General features: G+C 40.5%; 1 protein-coding gene across 1 annotated transcript; it reads left to right on the forward strand.

Annotated features, from left to right (window-relative positions):
* The first annotated feature begins 559 nt into the window (after window positions 1–559).
* Window positions 560–8050, forward strand: GPX2 (glutathione peroxidase 2). The gene is made up of 2 exons (XM_053287283.1): window positions 560–796; window positions 7311–8050. The coding sequence occupies exons 1-2, from the start codon at window positions 575–577 to the stop codon at window positions 7659–7661; spliced, it is 573 nt and encodes a 190-aa protein (XP_053143258.1). The 5' UTR covers window positions 560–574; the 3' UTR covers window positions 7662–8050.
* Window positions 8051–11273: the final 3223 nt, after the last annotated feature.

An 11273-nucleotide genomic window follows, 5' to 3' on the forward strand; every position in this document is an offset into this window, starting at 1 on the left:
TGTTGTTTTTTATCACTTATATCCCACTCTTCCTCTGAGGAGCTCAGAGTGTTGTTTGATAGCTCAAACCAAACCAGCTCGTGGACCGAGAACCTCGGTTCAAGTTCGGTTCAATCTCATCGAATTGCCCATTCCGGTTCCATGCACACCCCTACCCATCACAGCAATGCCGTGACCTCCATTAAGGACTTGAGCGCATCTACAATAGCAATAAGCCATTGTCATTTCCATTCTTGCCCTCCCAGATGACTCCTAGTGCAAGTGCCTTTGTCTTAAGCAGGATGAATTATTGAGAGCTGCCTGAGTATCACAGTGGCTTGGATATCCTTCCTGAGCGAGCAGCCCGCAATGGAACAACATGCTGTTCTGACCTGCTGCTTTGTTCCAAATCAGTAAAGAGCTAGATCAGTAACAGGCCATGGCTCCGCTTTCTACACATCATCACACCAGAAAGCACAGCCTTTGGGTTCAGCCAGTCACGTGAGCACACAAAGAAGCATTTTAAGCAAGGAACTGTATCGCCAAGGTGCTCACTGCTGCTGTGCTAGTGCTGTTCTCGGTCCCTGCAGCAGCCATGACTCCCATCGCCAAATCCTTCTATGACCTCAGTGCTACTGACCTCCAAGGGGAGAAAGTGGATTTCAACAACTTCAGGGGGAGAGTAGTTTTGATAGAGAACGTGGCTTCCCTCTGAGGCACAACAGTGAGGGACTACACCCAGATGAACCAGCTGCAGAGCAAATATCCTCGACGGCTGGTTGTGCTGGGTTTCCCTTGCAACCAGTTTGGCTACCAGGTAAGTTGCCTTGACTCATCCTCTCTTTAGACAGCCTTCTTGGCAATACAGTATATTGCTCTGTCTCATTCCTTTCCCTGCAACTAATTCTCTCCAACACATTACTGCTGCTTTCCTTCTTCCATCCTAAAACCGCTAGAAACTGAGGATGCTACACACACTTGGACATTATTTGGGAGCCTGGGAATGCGGCCCCAATTAATTTAGTAAGACTTGCTTCTGTGTAGACATGCAACAGGAAGATCAGGCTGCATGTATATTCCTATAGGAAGTCCAGCAGACCCCTTGCTGGAACTTGACATATCAAATTATTTTTATTGTCCCACAAGAGTCTCAAAACAGAGCAGCAAAGTGCCATAGGAACCAATTCAAATACAGAATAATGCAGTTGCTGCATGAACACTTGTTCTTGCTCTGTTATTTAAGAGCTGTGCATGTGTGCACCTTGTGTGTGTGTATATTTATAAAACGTGACTTTATTAATGCAGTTGAAGTGCCATTTAAAATGCCCAAGTTAACCAAATGTCCTTAGAATGATGATAACCCTCAGCACTAGACATTTTAGCATCAGGAAGAGAGAAAGCTTGGACTGGCAGGGTTGCCAGTGTTTGGCCTGAAAGGATGCTCCTGCACTTACTGTAAGACAATAAGAAATACACCAGGTGTGAACTCTTTCATTGCGACAACACTTTGAATAGGAACAGCTTTTGCTTGTTGCTTTTAAGTACATAACAGTCCTCTTTGAGGCAGCAATTAGCAATCCCATGAGATATTTCGACAGATTGAAGACTGGTAATTTAGTAATGGCAATCCTATGCTGCGACTAAATGGGTAGTGGCTGTAACTGCTGAGTGATTCTGAACATTTGAATTCAGTGTGCTATTTTTAAAAAAAATATATATTATTTATTTATCATATTTATATACTGCCTGATATGTATATCTCTAGACAGTGTACATAATCCAAATTACAACATAATTAAAACACTTGCACAGAAAACAATTCACATAATAAAATAAAACAATTTCACAGAGTAAAACAAAGTTTAAAATTAGTTTAAAATTAGTTTTAATTAAAAGCCTGAGAAAACAGGTGTGTCTTATCTTTTAAAAAGCCATCAGAGATGGAGAAGCTCTTATTTTAACAGGGAGCATATTCCAAAGCCCCAGGGCAGCCACAGAGAAGGCCTGGCCCCGAGTTGCCACCAAACGAACTGTGGCAACCGTAACCAGACCTCCCCAGATGATCTTAATAAGGGTCAGGGTTTATGACAAAGGAGGCACGCTTAAGTACCTTTGGCCTAAGCTGTTCTGGGCTTTATAGGTAATAACCAGCATTTTGTAGCTGATAAGAGGATGCTGCATTTCATCATTTAGCACACAGGTTCTCTAAAGGAGAATACATGAAGTGGGAAAGCAATTAATTGTAGAATCTGCTTGAATGGGACTGAAACCCTTTGGAAGTTTGGTCCAAGTCACCCTCTTTGAGCTATGCTGGAACTACTACAGTTATTCAGAAGAAAACTTCTATGATCCACATTACTTGGGAATTTGATCCAGTAGCCATTTTCCAGGTACTAAGCTTGTCCTCCATCCATATGAATAATATCTCTGTTGCCAGTTTTGGTCAGATGCAATGGAAGACAATTCCCTCCATATTTGTGCTGGGATAAGCCTTGCTACACTAGTGCTATTGTGTTTGTTCTGAAAACATTATGTTTGCTATCAGTAATAGAATAAATCCAAAAAGTGGCTCTGCAATTAATGTGCTATCAGTCTAAGGAGCTCAATTTTTTCAGAAATGGGGAGGATTTGCAGTACTCTCTATTATTATTATTCACTATTAAACTAATCGATGGCCCCAAAATGGACACTTCTAGCCCTGATAAGAATCATAGAGCTTTGAAGAACCCACAGTAATTGCCAGTCTTCTCCCACAAGGTACAATCCTCCACACAGCACAGCTTCCTCCGATTATTCCGGGGGGGGCGGCTTTCTTCACCCATTATTCAAAATGAAGGCACTGCATTGGAAAGACTATTCTGTATAAACACATTTATCAAATTACTGTCTTGAAATCATTAAGGTTCCTTGTTTGTATATCTGCTCAAGGAAGCCGATTCCAGAATTTTGCACACCTTCTAGTCAGAAGCCTTATTCTGTTCTGCATTAATAGTATAGGCATGGTGGACTAATGCATTTAAGCCCAGGGTGGGCTCCTGTGCCCTCCTAGATGGATAATCCTTGCAACTGGGTCACATGTGAATAGACCTTTTAATTCAGTAAGGAATCTGAGTCACATTCTAATGTTCCAATGCATCCTATATGCCAAGAGAAACTGAGTAGTCCTGTGCTGCAGCTCCATCACTACATCAGTGAAGAGAGAAGGCTCCCAATATTCTATCGAGATTCTCCACATAATTTCACCAGAGGCTCCTGTACACTCCCTAGCACAGATCCTCTTCAGACAGCGTGCCAGCAGAAGAACATAAGAAGAGGCCTGCTGGATCAGATCAAAAAGTCAAAGTCCAGCATTGGGTTTCCCACAACAGCCAACCAGATACCTCTGGAAAGCCCACAAGCAGGGCATGAAAGTAATAGCCCTTGCTTGATGTTACCACTGAATACCAGTTGCTGAGGAGGGATTACTGATTCTGAACATGGGACTTGCACACAGCCATCATGTCTGGTAGCCAGTAAAAAATTTCTCCATGAACTGAAGATTTACTGTGCAAAACTGCATTCTAGGAACCCTGCTCAAGACAGTAGCGAATCCTCTTTTAAAGTCATCAAAGCTTGTAACCATCACCACATTCTATTACAGTTAATGACACACAATAATTACAAATACGAATACGACAAATATTTATATACAACTTTTCAACCAAAGTTCCCAAAGTGGTTTACATACATACATTCATTATTGATTGATTGATTGATTGATTGGCTGCCTGTCCCCAAAGGGCTCACAGTCTTAAAAAGAAATATAAGAAAGACACTAGCAACAGCCACTGGAGGGATGCTGTGCTGGGGTTGGATAGGGCCAGTTGCTCTCCCCCTGCTCAATAAAGAGAATCACCATTTTAAAAAGGTGCCTCTTTGCTCAGTTAGCAGGGGGTTAGTTGTATGTCCTTAAAACATTTATATGCCACCTTTCAATAAAAGGTTTCCAAGACTGCTTACAATTAAAAAGGTTACCATTACACACACAAAAATGCAAAATAACCACAACTAGTATCTAAAAACTAAAACTTAACAAGCCTGTGAGAATAAAGAAGTCACCATCTAGCACTGAAAAGGTAAATAGATAACACTAGTATACATGGTATCAAGAAGAACATTCCCCATCTGTCCTATGTCTCCTGCCAATCAATTTAAGTGGATGACTTCAAGTCCTAATATTGTGAGGGGGGGGGAATCTGCCACCTCTATCATAGAGGCTTTCCCAGAGCATTCCCAGAGAATGTAGGAAGGAGTTGGTTTGTGTGGCTTGTTTCTATTTAAAATCGGAATATTTTCTGCATTTTTTGCTGTTTTGCGGGGCTTTTTGCTGCTTGGAGGGCAGTGCTGGGCAATAGGAGAAGACAAGGACATCCTGGAGAGCATGGGTAACTTGAACTCCTTAGTACTTGATTTGGATTGTCCAGCACTCAGCAAAAACAAGAATATAGACAACTTCTTAATGTGAGAAAGTTGGGAAAATTCATAGTCAGCAAATGAAAGAAGACGACTATAATATTGTTAAAGTGCTTGGAAGGGGAGCATTTAGAAAAGTAAAACTGGTTCGCCACAAGACAACACAGAAGGTGTATGCAATGAAACTTCTAAGTAAATCTGATATGCTCAAAAGAGCAGATATCGCCTTTTTTTCGGGAAGAAAGAAATATAATGGCCTTTGCCAACAGTCCATGGGTAGTTCAGCTTTTTAGTGCCTTTCACGATGACCAATACCTCTACATGGTAATGGAATACATGCCAGGTGGAGATCTTGACAACCTTATGAACAAATACAATGTGCCTGAAAAGTGGGCCAAATTTTACACCGCCGAAGTTGTCCTTGCTCTTGATACAATTCATTCCTTGGGCTTGATACACAGAGTTGTGAAACCTGGCAACATACTGATGGATAAGAATGACATCTGAAGCTTGGAGATTTTGGTGCTTGTATGAAAATGGATGAAACAGGGATGGTACATTGTGATAAAGCTGTTGGAACACCAGACTACATGTCACCGCAAGTATTAAAGTCGTAAAGTGGTGATGGCTATTATGGAAGGGAATGCGACTGGTGGTCTGTGAGAGTTTTCCTCTTTGAGATGCTGGTTGGAGACACTCCATTTTATGATGATTCAATAGAAGAAACATTCAGTAAAATAACTGATCATAAGAACTCATTGAATTTCCCGGGTGATGTAGAATTTTCTAAGGATGCAAAGGACCTCATCTGTGCCTTTTTAACAGACAGGGAAGTGCGTCTCGAGAGGAACGGCATAGAAGAAATTAAATTCCATCTTTTCTTTAAGAACGATCAATGGAATTGGGAAAACATTCGAGAGACTGCTGCACCAGTTGTACCTCAGCTGAGTAGTAAAATAGATAGCAGCAATTTTGATGACATTGCAGAAGATAAAGATGTTGAAACTTCTTCTGCCCCCAAATAATATGTTGGAAACCAGTTGCCGTTTGTAGGATTTACCTACATTAGAGACAACCTGTTGCTAAGTGACTTTCCTGAGCTCTGTAGGGAAGCAGAACCCTGTAAGAACCACGTGGCAAGGGAAAATGAGGCAAAGGAAAATGAGACATTGTACCAGGGGCGTAACAAGGCTGGAGTGGGCCCAGAGACAAAATTTTAAAATGGGCCCCTTGCTGATACACACACACAGACACTTCACAATATATAGCCATGTGACTTGCCTCTGGGGGGGCCCTCAAGGCGTGGGGGCCCCCAGACAGCCGCCTCCCCTTGCCTAATAGTAGTTACGCCCCTGCATTGTACAAAACACAAGTTTGGGAATTTAAAGAAGAGAGTGAAGAAAAGACCAAACTTTCAGTCTCCCGGATAATATCAGAGCTCTCCATGATCTGTTGGCCTTCCGCAAGGCATGTAAGACTGAAATGTTCCGCCGGTTGTTCGGTCGCTGAGATAGCTGGTCGTAGAGTGATCTTGTAATCCATGGTTACTATGTCATGTGGAATGAGTATTGTGTTGGGTTGTGGTTTATGAGGCTATGTAAGATGTATTCTATAGAATTGTGTTGCTATATATGTTATTGTTTGTAAGCCGCCCTGAGTCCTATGGGAGTAGGGCGACATATAAATCTAAATAAATAAATTGGCTGAGAGAAAGATAATGGAAGATCGGGGAGCATAATTATTCACTAGGGCAAGAATCATCCATTCCAGGCCTTAACCTCAAAGCTATTTTAGCTGATCTCTGGCACCCCAAATTTTGGGTTGCTGACATATTTGTCCACAATTTCACTCATAAGGGGGAAAATATGTTTTTAAATAGACTAAGAGAAAATCCACACTTCAAATGCAATATCTGTTTGGGATTTTGTATATAGTGTACATTTATGCATGTGCATACATTTGGTTCCACCTAGCAGCAAATGCTTCATAGTTATAAAGTACTTGCTGCTAGGTGGCCCCAAATTGATGATGGCCCCAAATTGATGATAGGACCAACTAACTACTTGTAAAGGATCAATATGTGCAGATCACTGTCTGAATGAACAGAGTAGCCCTATACAGAGGTTGGGCATTCTTATACTAGGGCAAGGACTGTCAATTGACAGACCCAGAACTACAACCAATGCTTTATAAACTATTGACACAGTAATAAAGAGGAGGGCTTGTGTGTGCAGGAAAGTGAGCAAATTCTGGACTTCAATATCCCTGCCATCAAAACTTTCAAGACCTTTCAAGACCTTCCAGGAATAATGTGATCTTCCTTTCTGTCAGCAAAGCTCCTTCACCCCCAGGTTCCTGTTCTAAACAGACTAGTAAAACTTATCTGAGTGTATCAAGCATCTGGTTTAAAAGACATCTAGTCATAAGAACAGCTCTGTTAACTAGACGATAGAAATAGGACCACTGGCTAAACCTAGTTGGTCAGATTTTAATAAGAAAACAACAAAAGGAGTGTGGAGGGCAGGGCCGGACTGAGGCCACTGAATGTATGTGGGGAGGGCGCAGTGTTTTGAGCAGAATAGGTAATTAAGGGTGAGAGTTGGGGCGCAGGGGCGCCGTGCAGGTGGGGCGCACCAGGAATATGCCGTTGCCCTGTGGGTCAATCCGAGCCCGGTGGAGGGTCCCATCTCCTGTGAGCTTCATCTCCTGCAGGAAAGACACTTCTGCATAAGTCAGATCAGCCACGTATTTTAGGATAGTGCAAAACATGGTGAGTTTGCTACACTGGTGCCTATTAGAAGACTGTGAATGCAGACTGAGAATTATTTTCTGTACAGGGCTTTCAGTTTCTCACCATGCTTTGTGCTTCTCCCCAACAGGAAAACTGCACGAATGAAGAGATTGTCAACAGCTTGAAATATGTGCGGCCTGGTTCTGGATTTGAACCCAACTTCACTCTTTGCCAGAAGTGTGAAGTGAATGGCAAGCACACCCACTCTGTCTTTGCCTACCTGAAGGACAAACTTCCTTACCCAGATGACAACCCCTCCTGCCTCATGATGGAACCCAAGTTCATCATATGGAGCCCAGTGTACCGCAACGACATCTCCTGGAACTTTGAAAAGTTCCTGGTGGGACCTGAAGGAGAGCCTTTCAAGCGCTATAGCCCCAGATTCCTCACCACCAGCATTGAGCCTGACATCCAGCGCCTCCTGAAGCTTGCCAAATAAGAATTACCGGTGGTGGGGGAGATATTCCTGAGATTATTCAAACAGCCTTCACATAACAAGGCAGCTCCAAAAACTGGCCAGAAATTCACTAGGCTACCATCATGAACAACTCCAACTGCTCACCTAAGAAATACCTATGCCCAGTTCCCTTCTCCTCCCTTTTTAGCTGCGTGTATGAGGTGCTTCATTCTAACTTCTTATAGGACCAACATCAGCTTCTTATAGGACCAACTAACTTCTTATAGGACCAACATCAGACTTTTACAGAGTGACGGTGCCCCCGCTAAACCTCAATGGAGGGAGCCTGAAAGATGTAAAGGTGCTGATTCCCTGGCCTTTGCTTACCCGGCAGTTTTTGTTTTATGAGATAAATAAAAGAGTGGAAGATTCCCCTCTCTTTCTTTTTTCTTATCACACAACCAGCTGGTAATGCCCACCCTGAAAATGTTGGCTTCTGTTTCTTGAACTAGTACTGAAAAAACCAAACCTCAGCTCTTTCCCATTTCTGGCCTTGGAATCATTAATATGACCTTTTATTTGCAATAATACCAGATAAATTTCCTTCTGGATTCCTGAGCACACAAGAGCAGGAGGAATAACTGAGAACAATTTATTAATCTATGTATCCTTCTCCATTCCAAGCAACCCCCCCCCAAAACAGTAACTCTACTAAGTTAAAGCATCAGCTATTTATAAAAATATTGTATCAAATTACAAGTGGTGGGGTGGGATATGGGGCAGGAAAACAGCACAGAATTAAAGGATACAATAAAAAGTGTTTATTTCCGCACCATAGTCCCAATCCAGATTGAACCCTGTTGATGCTATTTAAAAGGGAAGAAAAAATTTGAATGCTAAATGTGTCATGTCTAGATTGGATCTGTACAGATACTTCTAGTATATCAGTAAAATTGAAGCTTCCAAATTATCTTAAAACTGAAGCTTCCAAATTATCTTAAAGCGAAGCTTCATGCAGAGCGCTTTACAAATGAGAGTATCTAGCTGTGAGATTACATTTATCACTGCTAACATTAACACAATACATGAAAAAGAACATGCTTGTTGTATGAACAGAAAGCAATTTTTCTGTGTTAGCATCTCAGCTGATAGCTGAAAGACCTTTTAATTTAAAAATACAAATAAGAATCAACCCCTTTCTAATGTACTACATTAATTCTAGACATTACAAAGTATATTGTAATTACACTTTGTACTGCTGATAACAAAAACTCTCTCTCCTCAAGTAGAAGCTCCCTGTCAAATTTCTATTTGAATCCATCCAGTAGTTTCAACCTCTGTGTCCAAGGAGGCAAAAATGGAGTCTACCTCAACTGAAAGCACACCACCACCCTTACACTACAGCAGGTAAAAACAAGAATACAGAGATGTTTCCTTTGTACTAGTTCCAAAGAGTAAGAATCAGGGCAGTATTTCCTTTATTTTTTACAAACTGTATACTGCCTTTTGTCCTAGGACCCCAAGGCAATGAACAAACCACTCTAAAACAATCATAAAAACATAATAAAAATACAAATCTAACCAAACAGCTATAAAATTTAGATTACTTCTACTGGACTAGCTTATTTTGGAATATTGCAAGCTTCTGAGACATGCATAAATGTAAGAATTGCACTGAATTTTCTTTCCTCCTAGAAGCTGGCTCAGTAATATGTATGTGTATGCTTTGCTTTTAGGAACAGAATCCAGAAGAATAGCCCTGTTAGCCTGTAGCAAGAAGGATAAAAATCCATGGCACCTGAATAGCTACTTAATGTGGCATGAGCTTGTGTAGGGAGTAAAAGCTTTATCAGATTTTTAACGGTTTCTGTAAAAGGTTCATAAAAAGAATCTACCAAAAAGCTACTGAATCTCTCACATGTTGTTTTCTACTGACCCATGCTCTGAAAGTTTGGCATTTCTAACAGAATTATATATCTAACAGTTATGTGGCAATCATTCTGAAAGTAAAACATTTATCAAACACACACACACACACACACACACACACACACACACAGAGAGTAAACTGGCAACAATGGAAGAGTGGCATCAATGCCATTTCCCTTCCTTGTTGAATAACTCTAGGGAACAGCTCTGAAACTATGTACTTAGATATAAACTGCCATAGCCACTGGAAAATACATTAAGCTGGGATGAACAGGACAGTTGCTATCCCCATCCTACTTTCAGAGAATCACCATTTAAAAGCTGCCCCTTTACATCCAGCATTTTTGTTAAAATTAGAATTTAACAAATTAACAAAGATTTCGACAGTACAGGGTCAAGAAAAGATCAGTTTTGACATCTCCTACATTACAAAGCCTTGCTCCCCTGGTTTGTCTATCCCAATCAACACTCCATTACAAATTGCAACCAGTTTTGAAAAATAACATTTAAAATATAAATAAAAGGAAATGAAAAAGATTAATGTTCAATTACATAATTTAGAAAAGGTGGACCAATTACACTAAACTTTCATGTATCCCTCATGTAATATACAATTTGCTCTTTAATGGATAAGTCTAAAAAGTCTGCAACTCAATTTCACAGAGCATGAGCTCCAACACTGTAAAATAATACTTTGCTATAAGTGATACTCTGCCAATCCAGAATATGGCAAGTTTGAGGAAATTCTAGATTGCAGAGGTGTTTCCCAGAATAAGGTGATTAAATGAGAGTTCTATCATGAATCCTAGAATAGATTTCTTTCTCTCTCTCCTTTCCAAATGGATTCAATATCATATACTTATGATAGTTTATGAAGCATCATATATCAGGCATCTACTTGTTAGAAGTAGTGTTTTTTATTAATCTCATCATGTTTTTTATTAATCTCCTCCGCGGAATTGGTCATGGCTGCTGTGAGGGCGGGGCTTGCCATGTACAGCCTGCCATGGACCACCTAAGCCTTTTATATAGATAGATAGAAGATAGATAGATTAGGTCAAATGGCCATGAAATGGAAGAGATGTAGTCTGGCGACAATTCTATGTAAAGCTTAAATGTACATAAGATAAGCATGGCCAATAACAAATCTTCTGTGTCTTAACACATGTAATGTGACAGGATTTTTATTTATTTGGTAAGCTTAAGTAGGTCAACAGAAGAAAAGGACAATTACTTAACAGTAGCCTTGTATTTGAATAATGTAACACTGTATCCCAAATCTTGAACCCAATTAGTTCTTAAACAGTCGATATCGGGCTTAAAGCTATCTGAAATGGTTTTAAGACTATATCTGGCCTTAAGAGAGAGGGAGAATCTTTAAGAGATTTAGTATTTTTGAAATTCAGACACACTAGCATGTCAGGCCAAACTTCTGGAATAAGTTTCCAGAATTTTATCTCATTATTTTATCTCATTATACTGGAATTGTGCTTAAACCAGGCAGCACACAAATTTGCTGCTAATATGCAAAGGAATAATGTTCACCATTAGCGACAAGGAGCTGAAATAAGGTTACAATTCTAGTTAGTCCGCTTTCCCTCACCAGATTTCTTTACAGGTGCTACAGAAATTAGGGTTTTCCCCTATTAATACTGACTGAAATGAAACCGAGTTACAGTATCCAACCAGGTCTTTCTAAGAGATTTGATAGTGGGAACTATATAT

This window comes from Hemicordylus capensis, chromosome 1 (assembly GCF_027244095.1).
Source record: "Hemicordylus capensis ecotype Gifberg chromosome 1, rHemCap1.1.pri, whole genome shotgun sequence".
Taxonomy (NCBI): Eukaryota; Metazoa; Chordata; class Lepidosauria; order Squamata; family Cordylidae; genus Hemicordylus; species Hemicordylus capensis.